We start from the raw sequence: 24,130 nt of genomic DNA on the forward strand, positions 1-24,130 counted from the left end.
TATATCACACATGAGCCCATGTTGGAGGAAGTACTGACATCCTGGCCTATGCAATTCTGAAAATGACTTTTACTAACAGCCATTTTTGTCATGTTGAGTTCTTTGAAATTCTATTACATATATCCTATTGTTCTATGTCTATAGCAGCTATTCCAGATTAGATGGAGCATCCTAATCTTTGTGCCTCCATAGCAATTTACAAATCGTGTATGTGTGTGTATGTGGATCTATATATACGCTCTGGTGAGATACACAAGTGTCCTTCAGATAATGGTTAGAGCGAAGAACAAAGAGCCGTTATCTCACCCTCGCAGCCATGTTGCTCCTCCACAGTTGCCATTAGTGGGTACATCCAAGAGATAGGCGGAGACCTTTCTGTTGCCTCATGTTGCCTGCGTGCCATCATCCTAAAGGCAAGGCAATGAGTTCTTCTCAAAATAATAAGGTCCAATATCACATGAAAAGGACTTCAAGCATGGCTTGGGAGTTGAATTAATTGTCGAACGTATAGTTGGTGGCTGTACAAATGTCAAATTGTAAACATCCAATCAGAATGTAACTTGTAATCTTACTTTATACCCCTTCCAGATCGAGGCCATGGTCACCAGAATACAAGATGAGAAAGCGGGAGGCGTCGCTATCCGGACTGTCAAAAGCTTCCTTTCCAAAATCCCCAGTGTGGTATCAGGTGAGCGCGACGCATTCTCTACATCAATAACGCCGCTCTCGGTAATACGCTTGATAGATGTGAGCAAACATTCGAGTCGCAAAGCAAACTTGACCTTTGGGATTCATTTAGATTACAGCTGTCACAGCAGGAGACTGCTGATGTCATTTCCCACAAGTCACTATGAGGAGAGCGACCATTGTGGGCCGCTGACCTTGCCGCCACTTGCTTGGCTGCTGTTTTTGTGCGTAGGCACGGCGATCCTTCATTACGTGATGATTCATCTTTGTCTCCTGGCTGTTTGAGTCACTCCTCAACCCGACGGACAATCTCGCTCGGCACATGGAGCAATTTTATGCTGTCCAGGAGCAGAGAAAGCTATTGCATGTTTACACAGCTATGACCTGCATCTTATTTGCTCAGTGTAAAAAATAATTCTAGGCTGACTAGGGAAACTCGATATTGTGGTGCTGAATGCCAGTTAAGTACAGCTCAGTTGTATTTAATTGACATAAAATAGATTTGCATTTCTTTCATAAGTTATTTTTAAATATATTTTTTTATATTATGATATTACTTTATTTTTGTATATTTTATTTTAGTTATTTTATTCTTTGGTTTTCTCAAGCTGAAGTCTTTTGAAATGGCCGTTTTGAGACTGTTGTGACCTGGAACTAAAACCAATTTCTCTTTAGACTGCAACCTTTGTCCAAAGTATTTCAGACATGGTGCTGTGACCCGTTTAAAGCAATGTTCTCCTTCTGAACAGGGGTGGACATTGTTCAGTGGCTGATGAAAAACCTCTCAATAGACGATCCAGGTATACGCACGGCGAAGTCAATTGATGCTAACCGCGTTGGTGCTGCTTTTTTTTATTTTTTTATTTTTTAAAAGATTCCTTTATCTCCATAGCCGAGGCCATCCACTTGGGAAGTCTGATCGCAGCTCACGGCTACATCTTCCCCATCTCTGACCACGTTCTGGCCCTCAAAGATGATGGAACTCTTTACCGCTTTCAGGTAATCGAATATCAAGTCATCTCCATAGCGAGAGATTTAACGAGCTGTAGATCAAATGTAAATTAAAAGCATATTGATCTGTCTATTTGTTCATTAAAAGAAGCAAATCCATTTCCCTCTTTGACACACTGCGGCTGGAAATATCTTCAAGTTCTAATTCTGCTCTGCGATTAAGAATGCATGCAAGATAGGAGTAATGTATTATTAATCGACTCGGGAATGAACTTGTGCTCGGAACATTAGTTGCAAGAGGGAATGAAATATGGATAGCTCCTGCATCTTCATGGATACGACGATGGGGAGGGCGTCAAATAAAAATGGAGTTGCGGTCAAATGTTCAAGTGGGAGGAGATGAAATGTGGAAGATGATCGTTTGTCTCGGCAACAAAGAAAGCTATGTGGACTAAAAAAAAAAAAAATAATCAAAAACCTGTATCCTTCTGTTTGCAGTCTCCGTATTTCTGGCCTTCAAACTGCTGGGAACCTGAGAACACAGATTATGGTGAGTCACTTTTGTGCAATGAATAATATTGTACTCGATAAAAAAATAAAAATGAAAGGGAACCTTTAATGAACTGTACATATATAGACAAAAGTAGACTGCTTGTTGTCGGGTGTTTTTTTGGTATGCTTCAAACGATTTGTTGAACCGCAGCCATTTTATACAAGAAGAAGAAATAACTTCATGGACATTGTACAACTGATTGCATGACCTTCTTTTGTCGAACACGCCCCCTTTTTTGTAACCCCCCCAACCTACCTCCTGTGCCCTTTACACGCTCCACCACCGTATGGCCCCGCAGCCATCTACCTGTGCAAGCGCACCATGCAGAACAAAGCCAGGCTGGAGCTCGCCGATTACGAGGCTGTAAGTATTTACTTCCCAGAAAATGCTGTGATTAAATGACAAGCTTTTACGTCATCTAGCGTTTTTGTAAATTCCTAGGAAGAAGTGGGGTTATTTAATGGAGGGCTCTAGGAAGCATTGTCCAGCTTACTTCCTGTCTCTCATATCCAGGTCATTTTAGGGCTGCAGGCCTCATTAGGCTCACTGTTTAACACCCGTTTGATGGCTCTCCAAATGTTTTCTCTCTTTGGAATGGGGTCATGTGCTGATTGGATGACAGATGCTTTTATTAAGTCCGCCATAATACGATAAAGTTTGCTAGTCTATGCAGGGAGGGAAAAATTGTAAATAAATATAAATATATTTGCTCAATGGAATCACTGCTGGATTTTGCAGGAGAACCTTGCCCGGCTGCAAAGGTCTTTTGCCAGGAAATGGGAGTTCATCTTCATGCAAGCTGAAGCACAAGTCAAGTGAGTCACGTGATTGCTGTTAAGTCAAGCAGTGGCTGCATGCATGTTATCTCACTTCAAGTTATTTTCCTCTACTAGTCCACACTGGACCGCCAATATTCATCATCCACCTGCATGACGGATTTGTTTCCAACACTGCCCTCTGTTGGCGCGCATGCGAAAACACATGTTCCCAATCTCCCCATTGGAAAGTTTCATTTCATTCCATTCATTCTGTTTTTAACCAGTTTAAAAAACAACAACATTTATACTGACCTGATTCGGTTGCATATCTTTTAAACAGACTTGACAGAAAGAAGGACAAGGCTGACAGGAAGGTCCTGGATAGTCAAGAGAGGGCCTTCTGGGATGTTCACCGACCCGTGGTGAGTCACTCCCAAAAGTTATTCTGCTGAAAAAAGGAAAGGCAAAAAAGCATAGTGCCACGGTGATCTAACTCAGAAGCGCTCCCACCCGCCCGTCTTCCACAGCCAGGCTGCGTCAACACCACCGAGATGGACATCCGCAAGTGTCGCCGAGAGAAGAACCCACACAGGGTGAAAAAGGTGAGTGGAGAAGAGGAACTTGCACATATTGGTGTTTACATCCACGCTGGTTCCAGTCGGTTTACGGGGCGCCAGATGATGGACAGAGTAAGCCGAGTCCAGTCCACATCAGCTCTCCTCCAGCCAGAAAACTCACCCAAGAAGACATTGAGAAGGAGGTACGGTACTTGATGCCTTCTCCTCCTTCAACTCCTCATGTCTGGCTCCGCCCATCAGATCACCTTCCTCAACATCCAGCTGGGCCGACACTGCATGAAGGTTTCCAAAGTGGCCGACAGTCTGATGGGCCACACCGAGCAGTTCACAGAGTACGACCCGCTCGTGTCGGCGGTTGACCCCTCCAACCCTTGGATCAGTGATGACACCACCTTCTGGGACCTGGAAGCAAGGTATAGTTGAACCCATTTGTGAGTTTGAGTTCCACCATTTTGACTACTTTGTTTTTTTGTTTGGGAATAGTCATGAGCCCACCCAGCAGCGAGTGAAGAAGTGGGGCTTCTCCTTGGAGGAAGCGCTTAAAGATCCAGCAGGAAGAGAACAGTTCCTCAAGTTCCTAGAGTCGGAGTTCAGCTCAGAGAACTTGCGGTGAGACCTGTGAGAAAAACAGTCTCAAACTTTGAAACTCAAGCTTTGCGAGTTAACTTTTTCTTTTTACCGTTTCAGCTTCTGGTTGGCGGTGCAGGATTTGAAGCGTCAGCCACTGCAAGATGTCCCCTCGAGGGCGCAAGAAATCTGGCAGGAATTTCTGGCCGAGGGAGCCCCAAGTTCCATCAACCTGGACTCTCACAGCTATGAGCGCACCAGCCAAAACCTGAAGGACCCCGGGCGCTATAGCTTTGAGGATGCTCAGGTGATGCATCATCGATTTGTTGGTCTCATCTAAAAAATAGAAAATAATGGACAACAAATCAATCCTCTTGGTATTGCCAGAAAAGATGGAACTATACAGAAATGAGTATTTCTTCACCCTCCTTCTGTTTCAGGAGCACATATTCACGCTCATGAAAAGTGACAGCTATGCACGCTTTTTGCGATCCAGCAGCTACCAAGACCTCCTGCTTGCCAGAAAGAAGGTGAGCTCTTGCTTGGTGTTCTTTACATCTCATTCACATCTGCTTTGATTGCTTTGTTTTTGTGCCTTTAACAGACATTCAATACTCTTGCTCTATAGACAATCCTGTTTTCCAAAATAGAGTTTTGACCATGGCTTTTTTTTTTATATAAAAAATAAATTAATTAAAAAGAAATGTATAGTAAGCTGATGTATAAAAAAATATATATATTAAAAAGACAATGTACAGTAAGGCTTTAAAAAAAAGAAAAAGAAAAAAAAAGACATTTTTAGTAAGGCCCCGTTTTAAAAATTAATGGCCTTTTTTTTTTTTTTTAGCAAAATGCTACTTGTGTTCACACCAGTCTCTCTGTCCTTGCTGTTACAACTGTGCTTACCCCCCCTTCCATGTTTGAGTCCTTGACCCTTCAATTTTGTGCTTCCTGACCATTTCCCCGCTAACTAATAACATCACCGCCCATCTCATCCACCCCTGTGCTGTACTTGACCCCAACCCTTCCATAGCAACAACCTGCAGACTCTGAACAAGGTCGTCGCACTTCCTTGGAGAAGTTCACCCGCAGTGTGGTAAGTAGTTCGAAGGAAGTCGTTCATTAACACAAAATGGCTGCCTCACCGCCATTTTACACAGCCCACCTGCAGTTATACACTCTATTAATGCTGGCTATTCACTAGCTGATTAAATGTCTTATTTAAGAATTTAAAATACTCATCCATGCTTAAATGTTGACTGGACTTTCCAGGGCAAGTCATTGACGGGCAAGCGTCTATCTGGCCTGATGCAGTCATCCTGACACACTCTGTTTACGGTGGGCACGTCGAGCTATACGGACCACAACGACCACACGGGACAGGGCTGGTCGTCGGCACTCAAACTCTGCACGGCACGGAGCCTGCTGGGATGGACTCCAAGAGCAGATTCGCTGACAGGAGGGGAAGTACTACTTGGCAACATGACAACGCAGCTTCATTACACGATGGGTTGTTTGTTGGATGAATGGATACGTTTATATTTTATATCGTTGTATACTGTGTATGTCTATATAAGAGCACATTGTTTGGGAAATAAATGCTAAAAAGCGGTCTTTTTTTTTTTATTTGCCAAATATTCAACATGGGTCTATTGATTTGCAGCAATAAAGACCAGCTGAGACCATATTTTCCATTTTTTTTGTATACAAAACCTACTTTGAAAGTCTAGCTCTCTAACCTCAAACCTAAACCAAAACCCTAGCCCCTGGGGATTTAAATTTTTTTTCCAGTGAAACAATTTTAGTAGTGTATCTAACATAGAACCAAAATGACCAAATATTACCATTTCTATTTTTATTGTTCCAGAATAAAAATAGTTTAACAAAGAACTTCATTGTATCCATTTTGACAGATGGTATATTTACAGCAGAAGATGAAGCAAGCACTCAATGATTTCTGTTTCATCTTCTCTTGGCTCCATTCCCTACTTAATCATACAAACACACACACTTCAATCACTGCCCTTCACACAGCACCAGGGGGTGGGGGGGTGCATGGGATAATGGGCTTAGGGTGGGCTATTGCTGCGTTTTGCTCGAGGTAAGGATGACTTTTCCATTTGGGAGTTGAGTTTGCATTCGGGAGTTGATGCCGAGGACTTTGACCACACTTGAGCGTTTTTGTTTACAGCGGGTGACGGTGAAGCAGCTCGTGCGCATGATAGCTGAGGGCTGGATAAACACACTTACTTTGAGGAGGGTCCCTGAGGGGGAGGGGGTGCAGTGAACGTGCAAGTGACACCTAAGTATACAACAGATGAATTGGGAGAGACATCAGATGCCCATCTCTAACTGATGCCTTCAATGTCTAATGTTAAGTAGCACACAAATAGGCCTTCCTTCCAAGCGCACGTACACACACACACACACACATACATACACACATACATACACGCAAGCACATCAACTGAATTATTGCAGTGTTCCAGCAGCGTTCCTTGGTAGTGTGCGCTCAATAATTACGGGACACGTGCGCGGCGTTAGCGTGCCTCCGCGCCACCTCAATACAATCACAAGATTCTGGCCTGCGACGACAGAGACTGAACAATCAAAAGCGAAGGGATGAAGTCATGAAGGTGGCCTGAGTAGTTTCGGTGGCCAGAGGTATCCCGCAAAAATCAGAATAAAACAAAAAAAAAAATGCACAGGCGGAGCGAGCAGGCAAGACGATTCAAGTCGAGCGATGAGCGAAAAGGTTCAGAGGTCCGCTTGTGTTAGTGGAGTTAAGCACCGACTCTATGGCTGGGGGAATGGGGAGAAAGCTGGTCGGGTCCCTGGTCCAGTCAGGTTGGGGAGGGAGGGGTATGGCTGTCAGAGCCGGTTTGCAGTGCAGAGCGGCGGGCTGGCACAGTGATGAGGGTAATGACGTCTTAGTGTCACATCGGATCACACTCGCACAACACGAGAGCGGAGGCAAGGAGGAAAGGGCGACGGGGAACTGGGAGTGGGCGGGGTTTTCAGGCCCGACAAGTACAAAGGCCTCTTTGTTCGTCTCGCTGTAGTTCTCAAGGAAGCTGGCTCTGATCCAAAGTCCTCCTTCATCCCAATCATTCTAAAACAGTTGGGTCAAGGATAACCAAAAAGAAACCAACCCGGAAAAGTCAGGTCAAACTGACCCAAGCAACACTTGGTTCTTTTTTGACCCAATTGGTTTTTTTCCCCAAGTGAGGAGATCAACTCTTCACATAGTCAGTGGAGCGTCACAACAATCACAAGTTGGACTGACATTTAGGACCAAATTCAGGAAGGCTCATTAGATATTCATGTTTACTCTCCTGTGCCGACTGCTCCTACAACACAGGAAAGTCAAGTTAGGACAGCACGTGACATCTGTTTTTGTGAAAACATTTTTGGAAGTAAGCAAGAAATGCCCAAAACTTACCTTTTGATTCACTAAGCGGCTCGTGTCTATCAAAAAAAAAAAATTCCTTCATCTCCGAACATCGCCATTGCAGCAATCCGTTTATCGTCTCCTTCGTGTTTGAGTCAAAAGATAATCCAGTCACAGACCACAACAATGTCATGGCAAGATCCTTCAGAAAATAAAAATAAATTCGTTGAAGGCTCCTAAGACAATCCGACAGCCTCCAAACACAAAAAAAAGTTTTTGATTGCTCCAGTGTTTTTGTTTGTTTGTTCACACGTTAGTATGCTCCTTCTGCTCCAAAAGGGGGAAAAAAATAATTCAAAGTTTTGCAAGTCATTAATTGACTTAATTTATAGATATTTATAAATAAAATTTCATAAATTAATGTCCAGTAGATAAAATACAACTTATATATATATATTTTGTCCTGAAGCGATCACATTGTGCTTTCTGCAAACAAAAAGTTGGGGGGAGGGGGCGAAAAAAAAGCGAGAAGAAGCAGCAGATTTTTGCCAGAGATGAATCCAGATGTTTTGTGATGTTTTTGTTTTTTGTAGATGGAAAATGTTAGCGTCTGTCTATCTGTGCCGGCCGGATAATCCGTTGCTATTGGCGGCGGGCTCTTCCAGCTCGTCGTCCTCGAAGCCGTGGAAGGTGGAGGCGTCGCTCTCCGACGTGGTGGCGAACAGCTCCTCGCTGCCGCCTACGTTGCCGTTGTCCTCCTTCTCCTCGCCGCCGTCAGCTGGCTCGCGGGAGAGAGAGGAGCAGATTTAAGTTTTGGGGTGTGATGCCATCATTTGAGGAAAAGCCTATCAATAAACAGAGCAGTAAAAACTCACTTGTGCATTGACAAGTTGTGCAGGGGGAGCCGGATTTCATAAGCTTCTTGTTGGCGTTCTGACATTTCTCACAGTATCTGTTGGGAATCCTGGTCCCGATCGGCACCTTTGGACCTGAGACAAGTATTTAAAATAAATATATATAATATTTGAAAAATTATTAACAATAATTATGAACTATATTATTAACATTAGCAAGTATTTTCCCCACAACATTCAATTTGGTTCTGCATGGCCGTACAGAAATACCAAAATAAATAGATTTAAAATAAAAAAGAAAATCCTAAACCTTTCGTTTTGTGGGCGTGGTTCAGTTACGTCAATAAATTTTGTTAATTACATTAACCTTAATCTACAGTACTGTGAAAAAGCAATTACTCTCTATATTTACGATTTAAACTGCATCATTTGTCACTGATAATGTAACAAAACAAACAAAAAAAGTATCTGCAAACATCTTGAGCTAAGAGCTGGCGAGTCATTAGCAGAATGTCAACAATACAACCCCAGAGGACATGCAAATAGCAGCAAGTAGTACGACTGTAGAATAAAGACGAGCATATCAAACCTTTTTGGGACAACAGACTCGCTGAACAGACACACAAAAGGCAAAGCAAGTTAGTGAGAGCAATTCTTACGTTTGTGTCTGTCAGTGGGCTGTGCTGAAGCAGACCTGGAAGGCACAGCGCTCCTCTCGCCGGGTCTGCCCTCCTCTGCAATGTGGGAATTTGTATAGTGGTAGCTTAGTCCCGGCCGGCTCCTGTAGCGCTTCGCATAGACTGTAACACACACACACACATCCTGTAACCTCTTCAAACGACACAGCAGCGATAACTGAAGTTACCTGAAGTTGATGATTTGGAATTATTCCTCTGTTTGTATCTGTCTGGAAAAGAAAAACAGCACAATACAAATGACAAGAAGAATAGCAACGTAATGATGATGATTTGACAGCACACTCGATGCTGCCTCACACAGGTCAAGATTGGTACTACAACAACCTTTTTTCCACCTCGTCTACTAGCGTGTCAAAATGTCCACTTACTGTCACAGACATATGGCTTGTCATCATCCATGTCAGCCTTCCTGCGGCCCGAACCTCGACCCTGAAGACAAACCACCCGTTTCACCTCAAACATACGAGCAGTAGCCCGCATGGTCGTGAAGGGTACTCATTTTTAAGTGTTGACTACTTATGATCCACTTACTCACCCTTCCTTTGCCTCGGTGTCTCCTCTTTGGAGTGTCCACCTCGTAGTCGTCGTCGTCGAAAGCATCTTCTGCTGCGTCTGCCTCCAGAACTCTCTGAGGAGGAAAATGACACACATGAGGATGCAGTTTGAACAATTTTGCATATTTGTGTAGAAATCCGGATTCTTCCTTGGCAGCTTGCAACACCCCTCACTTTTTTTTGTTTTGTTTTTATCGTGACAGAATGCTGTGTGAAGACGCTGACGCAAGAGTGCGCCAGATTACTGTGAATGAAGGCACCTGGATCTCCAGCAAACTCTCCTCGTCGTTCCTGGAGTTCCTCTTATCTAGACCTTCGCCTCTCAGCAGAGCTTCTAGCGTTGTGCTCTGGGTGGGCAACGCGTCCTTGGACATGAGGCCGTTGTCTGCCACCCAAAAAAAAAAAAAAAAAAAGAGCACCACGTGACGAACGATTCAAAGTCATTTTTTTTACACAAAGCTTAAAATGCGTGTGTTTTTTTTCCCGTCGCACAAGGCCAGCGTCGCTGAACCGTGCAAGTGAGCTTTCAATCAGCCCGTGTTTGTTTATCTTCTCACGCTCGACTTAAAAAAAGCAAGTAGCAATTTACTTCAGCATCTGTTTGCTATTTATTGCATAGCTTTTCTCTTGCAACACAAATGTGTGACAGCCACTACTTTCATGTCCATCTTTATGCAGGAAAGGCGTTGTCAGTAGCGCTGCACTATTTGGATATTGCGCTGGCTCGGAGGACCTCCGGGGACACATCACTTGAACCTGAGTGCATCATGCAGCGCTCGCCTCCAACAAAACAAACTGTGTAGGAGGAGGCAGGTGGAGAATGAACAAAAAAGCTTAGAGACCGACATCCTATTTAAGAAGTATCTTCACCACGCTGATGGAGATGCTTTGAGGATGCTGCATAGGTGAGAAACAGCCACACAAGTCCTCCGCAGCCCCTCACCATTGTGTCTGACTTTCAACTCTCCGCGACGAGACAGGGGCCCACCTCCCCTCCCTCGCCAATCACCCACGTGAGCCGGTGGGCTAAAAATAGCGCCGGCAGCAGCCTGCAGCACGGAGCTGATTGTGCATGCAGCCCGAGCGACTACCACGCCATCAGCACGACAGGGAAGCTCGCCGGCTATGAGTGCAAGTTTGCCGGCTTCCTTGCCGCTGATCCACCTCTGGCCAGATGCACAACGTGCTCTGCATCCTAGATGATGAGATGAATCGATGCGTGTGTCGCCTCTGCTAGGCTCTCCCTGACACAGCACACGGTTGTCGGGAGAAGGCGGAGGAGAAGGAGAAGGGGGGTGGGGGGGTCTCAGCGGAAAACAAAAGGCAACAATGAGATGTGTTTGGACAACAAAGACCTAGTTAAGATGCTATCTCACCACTTTGTTTTTAACTTACAAAACATGGACTGGACAAACCTCAGCTGAACAAGCTCATTTTTTGGCGCTGGCTCCAGAGAAATATTTCATAAATTTATACATATTGTTAAGGCCAACCTTTTATGGATCGGGAGTGAGCACAAGTCAAAACTAAAAAAAAAGTATACGCATGTTTCCTGTTCTGAATCCCTGTTGAAAAGTGTAAATGAACATTTCTGACCGTTGGCCAAGGATCAATGAGATTATCAATAAATAGCCATGAGCAAAAATCAACAAGCGGCATCAACTGCGCGGTCGTAGCTGACCTCAATGTATGCAGACTGTCAATGTAAGTTGCGATAAAACATTCTGGCGCTGACAATAATATTGTCAATTCAGCTGCTTGCCAAGCGCGTGAGGAGATAAAAGCAGTTATAGGTGCTAAAAAAAAAAAAAAACTAGCGGGAGAATGGGAAGGAGCAGGGACAAGGGTCAACGTAACATCTCAAGAGAAGGCCTAACTTTATTGCATAACTTTAAAAATGAAATCCGCTTTCAAGGAGCGGCAAATTTAATTAGGTGTTCTCCCCACAAAACAAGTTCAACAGGCGGGTAAACGTGGCCACTTTAGCGCGACGACGCCACATCGTCATTGAAGATCGATCGCCGAAGAGAAAGCGACAAACTTACCCAGCTTGAGGCCGAAGATGTTCAGGCTGGGGTCGGTGTTGGGGTGAAGCCGTCTCTTCTTCCGCCAGCAGCGGGCCGGATAGGTGTACATTTGCCCGGCCGCCACGCCTGCTCAGACGTCGGACACAAAACCGTTTCACTACTTGTGTCCATTTAAATTATGATTAAACATGACTTCAAATCGTAATGTCAATCGCGTGTGTGTCTACCTGGGCTTCGATGATGGCGCTCCATCCATATGTAGCAGTTGTTCTGGGCCACGCCGGTTTGCGAGTCGAGGAACGGCAGGCGCACGCTGCGTTCGGCGCACAGGCGGGCGTTGTAGCTGCGGCACTGCTCAATGGCGTCCTTGTAGAACTGGTCACCCAACCTGCAAGTATCACATTGTGTATTTTTGACATTTACTGAGTCTATTAACATCTAATATACTTGAAAGTCAGTTTCCTGAAAAAAAAAAAAAAAAAAAAAGAGCTGAAATAATGGCTAGTGACTAGCGTGAGATTGACAAATTGTTTCCTCGCCGTAGAAAAATGAGCATTTATCATGCGTGTTATTGGCTCGATTCCCATCCGGCTCGTATTAAGTGTCTCCTGTGACAAGAGAGCAGTTAAGACGCTCAGACTTAGTTCCACTTTCCTGAGCACTGCTGAGACTTTGGCTGTCCCTCAGCGTTTCAGTGTTAATATTCAGAGTGGGATAGCCAAGGATGTTTCACAGTCAAAGCCTCACTCTCTGCCACATGCCTGCTATGTTAATTAGCCTAGTTAATTAATCTCGGCCGAGTGGCGAGCGCACAAGGGCGGGTGCTAATTTATGTCAAAGACGGAGGGTAAACGCTGAATAGGTACCGTGCGTCCGATTTCTATCTATAGGCCGACGAGGCAAATCGTGTCCGCCGGTCGTCCCGGATGCAAGATGGCATCTCCGCACGGGCCCCCACCACATGTTTCCAATTACAACATTAGCACGACAGCCATTTTGAAGGCAAACTAATGAGCCGACGGCCGCGAGTCGAGTCTGGAATGGTTAAGTGGAGTCTCGCTTGTCCTGCTCTCACCCCCCTTTTTCTCCGCCTCCGGTCCGTGCTCCTGACACGACAATGTGTAGCAGATGAACAGCCGTGTCAGGAATGCTGGCGAGCACAAAAAACCTTCTATATCGTGGCTCGGACAAAGCCGCAGTGTGTGAGGACGAGTCACAGGTACGCTGAGATTCCAAGATGACCAACTACAATTTGAGCTGTGTTCCAAATGATGAGGCCTTTGTGCATTAAGGTTAGGTTCATAAATGCATTTTGTAAAACAAAACTCAACAACTCAACTTTGAATGCGCATCCCTAAATGTGACACATTTCTCCAAATGAACATCCAACTCCCGGCTGCACCCTTCACTACCATTCCTCGACATCATTGCGCATCAGTGACGGAACGCGACATGACATATCAGCTTACAAAAGCGCACAGCGGCTGTAAATGGTCCCTGAAGTGGGCTCAAGCTCAGAAGACTCACTCAAAGGCTGTGCCACATGGAAGCAGCTCTTGAGACCACTCGAGTTGAACGTCGGATGCTAATCAGGCTCAGTGGCGGTGTTTCGGGCTAGGCGGGGGGGGTTGAGACAACAAATAAGTCGTAAAAGTCTTTTGGTGGCTGCAGGCTGGTCTGATGCAAGGTACACTCATCTCCAAATAGTGTCTTAAGCTAAGCTTTTTTTTTTTTTGCTAGCCGACTATAATGTAATGAAAGGCAGCGTTAATCATCTCGCCGGCGCACGTGCCGCGATCAGTGTACTCCTGTCAGCGCTTTATATGGCTGCGCTGGTAATGTGACAATGTGTCAACGCTCATTTCGCGTGTCACTTTGCGACTCTTCAGCAAGACACGAGCAACTACAAGCCACGACCCAGAGGATGAGTCTTACTCGGTTTGCAAAGGTGTGCAGCTCATTGACAGGAAGTGGCGGTTGCCACACAGACACAACCAGACACAGGAAATACAAGGCGGAACGTGGAGAGGATTAAACCAGACCAAATATGACCACAGAAAAAAACAATACATCTCACTGGGCCCAATTGTGATGATTTTACTTTAATTTTTTTTTAAACCAAATATTGTTTTTCTTTTTAATAAAAACCGAGTTCATGAACAGTCAAGCTCAAACACACCCCGGGTGCGTTTGGAAATGATCTCCAAACTTCATTCCAAACTGTTGTTCAAGTGTGCCAAAAAAGAAAAAAAAAAAGGAGTGGAAGAGTTCAGTGAATACGCAGTACAAATAAAAAATAAAAATAAAAAAAACAGTTCAAACATGAGCCGCTTAATCGGTTTGGAAATTAATGGCTAGGGAGCGGGATCTGACTTTTCGAACGCACAAGTATTTGTTGTCAGATTATGTTGAGATCCCAAGTGCTGTTATAAGAACACATTTGAATGAGATCCAAATAGAAAGACAATCTGTGTTCTGCATGAAAAAAAAAAATCTCAGAGCAAGAAAACAAACAAGTAAAAATCCTTTTGTATCCCTCGTTGGAAAACAACTCAGCAGCCATGAGCCAAAAAGACAAAAGAAAGAATTCCAACAATGTTATCTTGGTTAAGGCGTCAAAAGTTATCAAGCACCCAAATAAGCAATCTGGCAGGGTGTTTTTTTTGTTTTCATTTTAAAACAATTTCAAACATTCATTGGTTGAATTGTTACTTGTTTTTTTGTCTCTCTTTAGAATAACAAGCCAAGAGAAAAGAACACACCACCATTGGCGACTGTGTTTTTCTTCTTTGTGACAGTTTCCACCGTGTCACGCGACGATGATGTCACAATAATGCTACACAGCCCCAAGGCAAAAACAGATGAGCATTTACCGCTACAAAACATACAAAAGGAAGCTAAGCCGAGTTCCGGCAATTGGTTGAAATGCGACAAATGGGCCGGATCTACCCGGGCGTGATGTCACGCGAGCCGGAATCGGTGTCGAGCCCATGAAACTTAACTTTATCCAATTAATATTCAGAGCGCCATTTCAATCAGATTGTCGCTAAAGACCTCACACTGGCCACCATCTCTCCAGGCCAATTTTAAACCATTTCCCTAAAGTGAATATTCTTAATACAAAAAAAAAAAGGTCACACTGGTTCTCTGGAGCGACATCCAATTAGTGGCGCTAATTATACATCAGTCTGAAAGGAAGGTGGAAACTAGAATGATGTAATGGCCGATTAAACCACTTTATGTTAGCAGAATATATTGTGAGAAAATATTTCAATTATTTAGATTTTATGAGAATAAAGTTATTATATAATGTATGAAGATGTCCCCCCCAATAACATCTTAACATTAAGTGCTGCTTTGAGCCGTTTGGCTAGCAGCAAAACAGAGCTGATTGCGCAGCTCGTAATAAATAACAGGCCACAAAACAGATTTAGGTGATATTATCTGCTCGGTGGGAATACAGGTAGGGGTTGCCATGCTAAGAATGTCAACAGAACAGCACCCTAACATACCGAGAACATGGCCAGAGACATGACAGGCCACGGGCTGAAGCTGAACACATTCAGCCATAAATGATATGTTGAATTACGGCCGTTGGCTCGACTCCCCCATGTGTGAATGTGGCGAATACGACACACATCCCGTATGTCGTGCGAGCCGCGTACATTCGATTAGCAATCCAATCACAACAACAGCGGAGAACAACAGGGCAAATAATAATAATGGTGACGAGGCAAAGTGTGGTGAGGTCCACTAAGATCTGGGCTAAGAAGGAGTAAGAGGGACATCTCTTTCTGGAGGAGCAGATGGTTCTCCTGCTTGGGCCCAACACTTCCTCCCTGTTGGAGCATCTCTCTGACAGATGGGCCCAGGATCCTGGACCAGACCAGGCTAATCTCTCGCACTCCTTCACTTAAAGGCACAGTGGCGCACGCCTACTTTAGTTGCACGAGGAGGAGGAGGAGGAGGATGGACTGACTCAGTGTGCAAATCATCAGAGTTAAAGAAGAAACAGATCTGCTTTTTTGGATTGTATGTGCACCAGTAAGGCAATGCATGTGAACAAAGGAAATAAGGTGGAGCATTGTAGCATTGAAAAGATAAATATGGATACACTTGTGCATAATGTTGTGGTAGAAATTTGCAGTCCCCCCCCCCCCCCCCCCCCCCCCCCCCACTCTGGTGTCTGTGCTGGCACTTTGGTCGATTTGGCAAGCAAGCATGCAAACACAAAATGCCTCCTCCTCCTCCCCCTCCTCCTCGCCGGCTCCTGACCACGTCTGCGCTCCGACGAGCCAAAGTTGACATGTCGACAAATTGCAAAAGTAGAAAGCACTCTCGGAATGTCACTTGATATTCCGCCGCGTCGTTTGACAAAAAAGCAACCGAGTTAACATGGGGGGGGGGAATGAAAGGGAAAAAAAAAACGCCTCTCAATTCGTCCGAAAGCAGAGGAGAGGCACCGTGTCGACACTTTGCTTGGCAAAATAAAAAGATACAGCCATGGAAGGCGACATTCACCGAAGAAGCTAGGTTGGTGCTAAGCTAACGTCACGTTTGAAGGCGACACGTTTAAATCTTGTGAAAATAAAACAACTATACCGAGGCTACTTTGCCATGCAAGAAGTACACCAACATGAAATTAGACAGCCATAGCGGCCGAACACTCGCAAGCCAGGGGCTTGCATGCACTAACGGCTACCTGTACCACGCCAGTTATTAACAAAGTAATAAATTACAGTTTACTTAAGATAAATAAATAAAAAACGTCTAAATTACTTACGCTTTTAGTGGATTCTGAATGACAGCCGCCATTTTGCTACAATGTAATGCAATATCGGCGTCTTGCAGTTCTGAGGGAAACCTATGGAAACGGACCAATCACAGCTCGGGATGGACTCGTCGACCAATAGACGTGCGGTATGTGCGGACGGGGCGTGGCTTAATGGTGGTAAACTCAAAATAATTTTAAAGGGTTTTCCCTTCACTCTATATTTTACACACCTCACTGAATAACAGCATATTTAGCTTGAGAGTCGCAACTAAAGTAAAGAGGATTATTTGTTTCGGCATTCCAGGAACACCTAACGACGTCAGAAGAATGGACACACGAAAGCTGTTTCATTATTCATTGAACTAATTATGAATTATTTATAGGCATCATCAATAAGCACGAAGGGAAAACATTTCCTCACTTTATCTGAGGCTGCAGTGGTGAGAGAAAAGAACAGCAAGGAATGCAAACACTATCTTTTCCTCCCACATCGGACTGCAGTTAGTGGTTTCACACACAAAACACACATCAGAGACAAAAAGGCAAGTCTCGGTTCATGTTGTGACACTTTTTATCTTTGTCAAATATTTTCAGCCGTACACACGTTTAAAAACACCAAAGATATGTGAAGCAACAGATTGCACTTTTTTTCTTTTTTTTTCAAATAGGAATGAACTCCAGTTTTGTGCCATGATGCTGCTATTCTTTCCTGTGCAATGTTATATCATGTGCGATACAACATTTTGTCCAATTTTGAGTCACACGTGATTTTTTTTTTTTCCCCTACACCAGATAACTTGAGGGGGCAAGCATCTGTATTGATACACATTCATCAGTATCACGTTTCAAACAGATACGTGAACCCTGACAGTCCCTTCATATTGTTCAAGCGGCAGTCACTACATAGCAATGAAATGGTTTACAGTAAATGTCGAATGGGGGGAGAAAAAAAATACTGTTAAAAAAAAATGGCAAAATACATTTTGAATGGCTGATAGAAACTGAAAAAACAAAACAAAAGAAGAATCACAGATGATAGTCAGAGCAAGAGAAATAAACAAGACAGAATCAGAGATGCAAATAACAACGCAGCTATCAATAATGACAACATTAAAAATTAGAATGTGAAGTCTGAGACGTACAATGCTTGGTAAGAGATTACGTCATTCAAAGAGCAACCACAAAAAAAAGGCCATGAGGTTCTCATACTGTCATGCATATCGGATTTTTTTTTTTTTTTTTCATTTTTACTACAACTCTCAAACATAAATACATTTTCAAGCTCTAACAGTTCTATGTCATCATACACCCACAACTGACTTGCTAAATTATAAATATCATACCAGCACGGACAGTGACCTGAATGATTTGGCACGGCAGATCCATCCAAATTTGGACATCTGTTATTTTGGCCATAGTAAGCAGCAGCCTATAACAGTTGGGGGGGAAAAAAAAAAGGCTTAGTGCAAAAAAAAAAAAAAAAAGGTTGCAACGCGGCATGCAATGTAACCTGCACGCATAGAAAACATCTCTCGGCCGTTAAACACATTTAAGAAACAATGCTCCTTGATATATGAATGGCTGGACTCTAACACCACTAGCTAGTATTTTTTTTTAAATGATACTTTCTTTTTTAAATCAATATTTTCCTGGAGTAAAAAAATACCTCATTAGCCTTATCTATCATACAAATGAGGACATGTGGAGATAATAATTAAAAGTGGAAATGCGGATATACACTTTCAGTCAAGTGCCTCAGATTCCAGCTGCTCTACAAAGGCCACATCAACGCTCACCTTCCCAAATTTGGTTTGTGTCCTATGTACAGTGTATCTAAGCACTTCCTCTCCACAGATATAAAGCCAGAACCGCCGGACAAGGAAGCGAACGAGCGGTTCTGTCCGAGCGCTCTGAGTAAAGGAAGGTGGTCTCGGTTAGAGTTCTCCGGCTTTTTGGTTGCAGCCGGTGCACACGCGCACGGGGTGATCCCAGCCGCGTGAGGGCACGGCGCGACGCTCAGGCGAGCAGTCGTCGCACACGCCTTGGCCGCAGGCGCGGCAGTGGTGCTTGGACAGCTTGGCGGTGAATTGGCGTCGGCAGATGTGGCAAGAGAGGATGTCCTGGTCGGGCACCCAGTAGGCCGGACGGGCGGCGTCTTTTACCAGGCCTTCGAGGAGCATAAAATATCGATATTAAATTCAGAGTCGTGCTAGCAAAAATGTTGAGGGCATCAAATGCTCATTTGATCCAGACGGCCGCGCAACTTTAAAAACAAGAATAATCTCTTTTTTTTTTGTGGGGTGCTCATCGTATGTACATTATCATTACTGGCGGTTTGTTTATTGAAAGCGTCTCAGTGCCACGATTTCCATATGGCGGCGGGCTTTTTTTCGCACATCCACTGTCGCATCTGTGACAGCTGGCTGACTCCGAGGGGGAATGGCAGAAGACCAGAAGCGGCGTGTCAGACTGAAATACTACTTGACTCCGTGTTATTTCCTGTCTCATTTAAAGTCGTCGTTCTGTCGCTCCAGTCAAAGTGCAACAGAGTGTCGAGATAAGTAAAGAAGATGGATTGATTTTTTTAGGTGTGTAACTGGAGAACACACATCACGCCAGAAAATACATTTCTGAGCAACATGGTGAGTGTCCAAACGGAAAGGGACATTCTTTTAACGCTACGGGATGTTTCCTGTCGTGAATTTGAATCACCGAACCCTCTGCGGGAAATTGTTCCACAGGCGCTACTATGAGTGATATTTAAATGATGTAAAAGAGTGAATTTGAAACGAGGGCCTTTAAAATGAAATTAACTGCGCAATCGAGCATCTGCTGAATCTCTCGATTACAATAAGACGGCGCAGTTAATGTCGGGGCTGAATGTTAAATAGCAGTGCTTGAGCGCCATAAAATCTTTAAAGGACGTCTCAATTAATGACTTCAGAGACCATATTATTGACATTTGAATTGAGAAAAACTTGGAAGATGCAGTCACGATCGTCCACAACCAAAACTTGACACGTTAATTTTCTTGCGGATTTGCAGGCTGATCTAATTTGGGATGGAAACTGAAAAAAGATCTCACTACTTGAGTGTAACGACGATACGCCTCTGCCACCAGAGGGCAATGCACGACTACGGCCATGTTTACAGAGTGGCTTACTCGTGTTACACAACAATCCTCTCGAGGTTTTGCTTTGGGGCAACACTCACCGAGCGGGATGTCAATAGCGGTCACAACAACCCCGATGGTGTTGCTCACCGCCTCGCCAACCTTCCTCGCAAGCGTTCCGCCTTCTTCCTCGTCCTCCTCGTGAGCTGCGTGAAGAGAAATCTCTCACTGATGTGTTCCGAAGGAAGTGAGTGGGGATGTGTGACACTACCTGCGTGTAAGGCTCTCTGCTCAAAGCACACGTCGCACACCCTGACAGGGCCGAGACCCCAGCCTCGTTCGGGGACCGGGGCCGCTTTGGAAGAGCAGCCATCGCAGAAGCCCTCGCCACAGGCACGGCAGTGATGCTTGGTGTCGTTCTCCAGGAAGACCGCTTGACACTTATGGCACAGCTTATGGGAGAGATAAACAAGCCGCTATTATTGACTAAGTCTTGTTTTGTAATAGGTGGGGGGGGAAGGAGACGTCCTGTCCACATTTTATCTTGCGAGTGCACATAAAGATTGAGTAACAGGCAAGGAACACCACATAAACATCCCCCGGGACACAGAGTATCGTTGGGAGTCGTGTTGAGGGTCGCTCACCAAGATAAGGGAATTGGGTTTCCAGTAGGTGGGGGCGATCTGGTCCGTCAGCCAGGAGGTGACGGCCTTGGCGGGCTTGACGCCGAGCTCCGACACAGACTGGGCCACCAGGTTCACGCCATCCAAAAGACGCTGTGCTGCGTTGCTATTGTCCTTTAAAAAGCCCTCCGACTGCACAACACAGGCATTCGATTACTTCATCACGACAAAATGAATCAATCAATGTGTGGTTATTTGGGCACGCTGTTGCCTGTTGATGGCTTGTCATGTTGAATCTAATAGAGAGTTATTGACTACTATTACTGTCCTGCTGCAATGGCGTGCTGGCGTCTTGCTATTTATGGATCTGGTACACCTATCCGGTTCCAGCCTTCATACCGACAATCAGAATCTTGATATGGTAAAGACGATTGCGGCTCCCTCGTAGGACTAACCCCCCGAAATTTGAGGGGTCAATAACTCCAATTTATTCATAATTTATTCATAATAATCCAATTGCCATTTTATTGCTCAGTATTGAGATTGCAACATCTTACCCCTGGCCAAACGTGGTGGATTTCAGTGCGGACAACGGTGTCCACTGGGTCCTGGTTCCCGTACCAATACTGACGGCTCCGATAGATCACTCCACAGTGGGGGCATTCGATAACATACCTGAAAATGAATGCAAATTAGCCACAAAAAATTGGGCAGAGGGGAATAAATGCTCAATTGGTTCCTCCCCATCTACTCACCCGGACCAGGCGTACTTGGCGAGGCCCATCCAAGGAGAGTCTGCGGAGGCTGAAGTCTTCGGGATGACGACGACTTCTTTGCCTCCTTCGTAACAAGCCTGAGGTGACGCAACAAGCGGTCATTTTACGTTTCATCCTAGACGCTTTATCAGGCCGAGTGAACGTCAGAATTAAGATATAATTCCCAGTGCTTACCTTACAGGTGTAAATGCGATTATCATGCTGAATGGAATAGCGACAACGATGCTTTGCCTCGTGGCAGACGCCTTCGCCCAGGTGGTTCATGCTGTTTTTGCAACCGGATCTGCGATGGCAATCGGTGGGTCGGAACGTTAGAAGGCATCTCCAAACAGCAGGAGGCGTAATTTGGAATTGAACAGACACTGACCCACAACTGAGGCACAAGCTGGAGCAAGTGAAGTACTCATCAGGGAAGAAGCAACTGTGGGCTACCAGCTCGTCTCCGATTTCCCCACTGAAGCGCTCACTTAAGGCCTAGCGGGAAATCAATAAGAGAATACTACAAAACAACTCAAAGCTGATTTTTTTAATCTGAATTGTTAACTGGTTGAGAAGTTCTGGTCTGTAACTGCTTTTATTATGCAAGTCCTACCAGCAGAGCTTTGAAGATGACCACAGGGGTGCGTGGAGAACGCGTGGCGTTACTGTCCAAGAGCTGCTCCAGTTTATTCTGCAGGCCGCAGAAATCAGTGGGCGGAGTGAGAGTCTGCGTGCCCCAGTACTGAACAGAACTGAAGGCCTCCGGGAAACGGGAGACCTTTTTAAAACGCTCCAACAGCAGCCGATCTACTGATTCGTGTGATTTATCTAAGACAGAAAACAAAGTTGGAGTTGAATGCGTGTCATATTTCACACATTGTGACATGTTTTTTTTTTTTCCTCACAATAAAAAATTGGAATGGCCCGGTAGGATCAAAAGGTACGCCTGGTGTAGCGGAAGCAGAATTCTTACCTGTGCCGAGGAGCTTAGTGTGGACGGTTTCGTGAAAGATAATCACAGCAGGACCCAAAGTAGAGAGAGGAACATCCAGACCGCAGCGAGCCGTGGCGGCCTTCAGTTCCTTGGTGAAATGCTTCAAGTAGGCCTCGGAGGCGTCCCCGAGAAATTTGAAAAGGTCGTCGTGGAGGCGGTCGGCGTGGGTCCGGTAGATGATGAGGTCAGAGATGGCAAGCACCTTGAGCAAGAGACGGGTTCTCTGGCCCTGTTTGGAGGTGTTCCCCAGCAGCCCCTCTGTATCGATGACCACCACGTTATGGAAGGGGTCAAAGGCCGCCCACACGCCCACCGTGCAGGACTCTTGGGTGGGAGAAGTTTTGAACACCTCCCTGCCCATGAAGAAAGTGTGGTTGAGGGTATGGGATTTGCCCTCTCCGGTGTTACCAAAGATGGAGACCACTTTTAGGAGCTGGCCGGCGCCACAGTTCAGTTTCTTCACAAATGCAGCCTCATCTTTTATCTGCAAAGATTCAAATCAAACAAATAAGAATTTGATTCACTTTTACGACGCACAATTTCTGTACAGCTTACCTGCATTTCCTCATTTTCATCAACGAGGAGGAAACTGGACACAGTTTCCAGGACTTTTGCCCGCAGAGACTTATTCTCATCAGTGACTTGGAGGACAGGCTGAACAGAAGGTTCCACAGACTTGAGCTCCGTGTGTTTTGGTGGCGTTAGATACGATACGAGCTGGTGTTTCTTCTTGTTCCCTCCGCTGTGAGTTCGCTTTTGACATTCTTGGCACATATTTACTTTGCAGTTCTGGCAGCGGACCACCGACCTGCTACGTTTGCCATTGTCCCCTCCTTTGCAATTGTCACAGTAAGGGACATAGCCTGAGCTAATCTGGAGCCGCCTGTGGTTCTGGAGACGCTCCTGACTGTGGAGCTCCAGGTCACAACAAACACATTGCAAGGTCCTGCACTCTTCACACTCAAAGGCGGCCTCCTCCAAGCCACCACAGGCGTAACTTTCTTGACATGTTAGACTTGTATTGACTACCTTTTCTGAAGATGATGAGCCATGCCCACTCATCGTTTCTGACACTTTCAAAATAGAGCTGATTGCCTTTTGGAAAAGCTTTAACTTTAGCCCCAGCGATTTCCAACAGTACTTTTAACGTTAAACTTGTTATAATTCTGGCTAAAGAATAAACAACAAAGTCAATTTAAATTAGCTGCATTCTGACAAGGTTAATTGTTTCTTTTGTAAACAATAAAATAAGGGATTTTAGTCGGTGTGCGTTAACAAGCATGTAAATGAACAATTTCCTAGTAGTGACACAAATAATACACCTGACTTCCAACAAGCGGTTAGCTAGGTTGTACCAAAACGTTATCACTACATACACAGCTTGCACATTTGACACAACAACACGAATAAAAATATAGAGAGACGTGTACGAAGCCGTTAACAAACCCGAGAAAAACACGCCTTGTGAATGTGCAAATAATGCTAACAACAAGCTACCTACCAGACTGGCCCGTAATCATAACATTAGCTCGCCGGCTACACGATAGATATTCATCGGCAATAAAACAAGAAACCCTTTCATTAAAGCTAGCGGTTCTGTTCGAATTGAAGCTTTGTCTGAAACAGCGCAGTCGTTTTCTAATCGGCGGGCCCAACAACAAAATGAACAGCAGCCAATAAAGAACAGCTAGCGACATACACTTCAAAACATCAACAAAACTGCGGTCAGTCGATATCAAGAGCGGACACTATCAAAAGGGGAGGAGTGTCCTCACAACATCATTTTAAAAGCCTCTAAAAAGTGAAGTCCTTTTTTTAAATCCGCCCGAGCCGTGGCATTGTTTTTGTTCTTAAATCCCCTCCCAAGCAAATTTCTCTAGCTACGTTATTTTGTCGCCAGGTCAGATCAGCTGATCAGATTATTTTCAGTCACAGGGGTCAAAGGAGGGCGGGGCACTGTTGCATCATGGGAGATGTAGTTTTAAGACGGAAAATAACCAAACGGACAAATGGTCAGGTTTCATTCATAGATTAGGTAGAAATAAATAAATAGACAAAATATATATTGATTAATTAACTATTTACAAAGTGATGTGTGAGTTAAATCTGAAAAATATATATTTCTAATTCTATACTTCATGATTCATTAATTTTTTAATCAAACAAAAAAACGGGTCTTATAAATTACTGTGCTAATTAAAGTAAATCTCCAAGTATTTTAGCAAGTGTAATAGATTAACAGGATTGGAGGACA

At 44.6% G+C, this 24,130-nt stretch overlaps 3 protein-coding genes and 1 long non-coding RNA gene across 5 annotated transcripts; 2 read left to right on the forward strand and 2 right to left on the reverse strand.

The window, feature by feature from the left end:
- Positions 1–421: 421 nt before the first annotated feature.
- LOC133169618 (regulator of G-protein signaling 6-like) lies at positions 422–5,772 on the forward strand. The gene is made up of 16 exons (XM_061301959.1): positions 422–445; positions 553–688; positions 1,437–1,487; positions 1,580–1,686; positions 2,137–2,188; positions 2,490–2,554; positions 2,930–3,006; positions 3,290–3,371; positions 3,477–3,551; positions 3,608–3,709; positions 3,768–3,940; positions 4,011–4,136; positions 4,215–4,401; positions 4,535–4,624; positions 5,128–5,190; positions 5,367–5,772. Exons 1-16 carry the CDS (start codon positions 422–424, stop codon positions 5,415–5,417), a joined length of 1,461 nt encoding a protein of 486 aa, XP_061157943.1. The 3' UTR covers positions 5,418–5,772.
- A 162-nt stretch (positions 5,773–5,934) lies between these two features.
- Positions 5,935–16,487, reverse strand: LOC133169340 (zinc finger protein DPF3-like). Of its 2 annotated transcripts, none has more exons than XM_061301463.1 (11): positions 16,402–16,487; positions 11,846–12,006; positions 11,637–11,744; positions 9,852–9,976; positions 9,573–9,665; positions 9,406–9,466; positions 9,205–9,246; positions 8,999–9,139; positions 8,361–8,474; positions 7,537–8,263; positions 5,935–7,444 (listed from the first exon to the last, which is right to left on the reverse strand). In XM_061301463.1, exons 1-10 carry the CDS (start codon positions 16,431–16,433, stop codon positions 8,100–8,102), a joined length of 1,041 nt encoding a protein of 346 aa, XP_061157447.1. In that variant the 5' UTR covers positions 16,434–16,487; the 3' UTR covers positions 5,935–7,444; positions 7,537–8,099. The 2 variants fall into 2 exon arrangements, with proteins under 2 accessions (XP_061157447.1, XP_061157449.1); XM_061301465.1 differs by lacking the exon at positions 16,402–16,487 and adding an exon at positions 13,146–13,435.
- Positions 9,971–11,416, forward strand: LOC133169341 (uncharacterized). The gene is made up of 2 exons (XR_009718400.1): positions 9,971–10,496; positions 10,572–11,416. It is a non-coding gene; the product is annotated as an uncharacterized LOC133169341 (long non-coding RNA).
- A 458-nt stretch (positions 16,488–16,945) lies between the features above and the next one.
- LOC133169377 (zinc finger FYVE domain-containing protein 1-like) lies at positions 16,946–23,801 on the reverse strand. The gene is made up of 11 exons (XM_061301528.1): positions 22,432–23,801; positions 21,856–22,360; positions 21,496–21,710; positions 21,271–21,377; positions 21,078–21,186; positions 20,883–20,980; positions 20,685–20,802; positions 20,149–20,319; positions 19,776–19,956; positions 19,606–19,710; positions 16,946–18,559 (listed from the first exon to the last, which is right to left on the reverse strand). Exons 1-11 carry the CDS (start codon positions 22,936–22,938, stop codon positions 18,327–18,329), a joined length of 2,349 nt encoding a protein of 782 aa, XP_061157512.1. The 5' UTR covers positions 22,939–23,801; the 3' UTR covers positions 16,946–18,326.
- Between the last annotated feature and the right edge of the window lie 329 nt (positions 23,802–24,130).

Source organism: Syngnathus typhle, linkage group LG16 (genome assembly GCF_033458585.1).
Source record: "Syngnathus typhle isolate RoL2023-S1 ecotype Sweden linkage group LG16, RoL_Styp_1.0, whole genome shotgun sequence".
Taxonomy (NCBI): Eukaryota; Metazoa; Chordata; class Actinopteri; order Syngnathiformes; family Syngnathidae; genus Syngnathus; species Syngnathus typhle.

Excerpts from the sequence above, each read along its gene's own strand:
- LOC133169618 (XM_061301959.1), top strand. The coding sequence starts at position 422 with ATGAGTTCTTCTCAAAATAATAAG. Across the intron at positions 446-552 it reads GTTCTTCTCAAAATAATAAG|AATGTAACTTGTAATCTTAC; the intron begins GTCCAATATCAC and ends ACATCCAATCAG. Across the intron at positions 2,555-2,929 it reads AGCTCGCCGATTACGAGGCT|GAGAACCTTGCCCGGCTGCA; the intron begins GTAAGTATTTAC and ends TGGATTTTGCAG.
- LOC133169340 (XM_061301463.1), bottom strand. The coding sequence starts at position 16,433 with ATGGCGGCTGTCATTCAGAATCCACTAAAAGC. Across the intron at positions 9,977-11,636 it reads CATCTTCGGCCTCAAGCTGG|ACAACGGCCTCATGTCCAAG; the intron begins GTAAGTTTGTCG and ends TTTGGGTGGCAG. Across the intron at positions 9,666-9,851 it reads AGAGTTTGCTGGAGATCCAG|AGAGTTCTGGAGGCAGACGC; the intron begins GTGCCTTCATTC and ends TTTCCTCCTCAG.
- LOC133169377 (XM_061301528.1), bottom strand. The coding sequence starts at position 22,938 with ATGAGTGGGCATGGCTCATCATCTTCAGAAAAGGTAGTCAATACAAGT. Across the intron at positions 21,378-21,495 it reads TCATCTTCAAAGCTCTGCTG|GCCTTAAGTGAGCGCTTCAG; the intron begins GTAGGACTTGCA and ends ATTTCCCGCTAG. Across the intron at positions 19,957-20,148 it reads AACCCAATTCCCTTATCTTG|CTGTGCCATAAGTGTCAAGC; the intron begins GTGAGCGACCCT and ends CTCTCCCATAAG.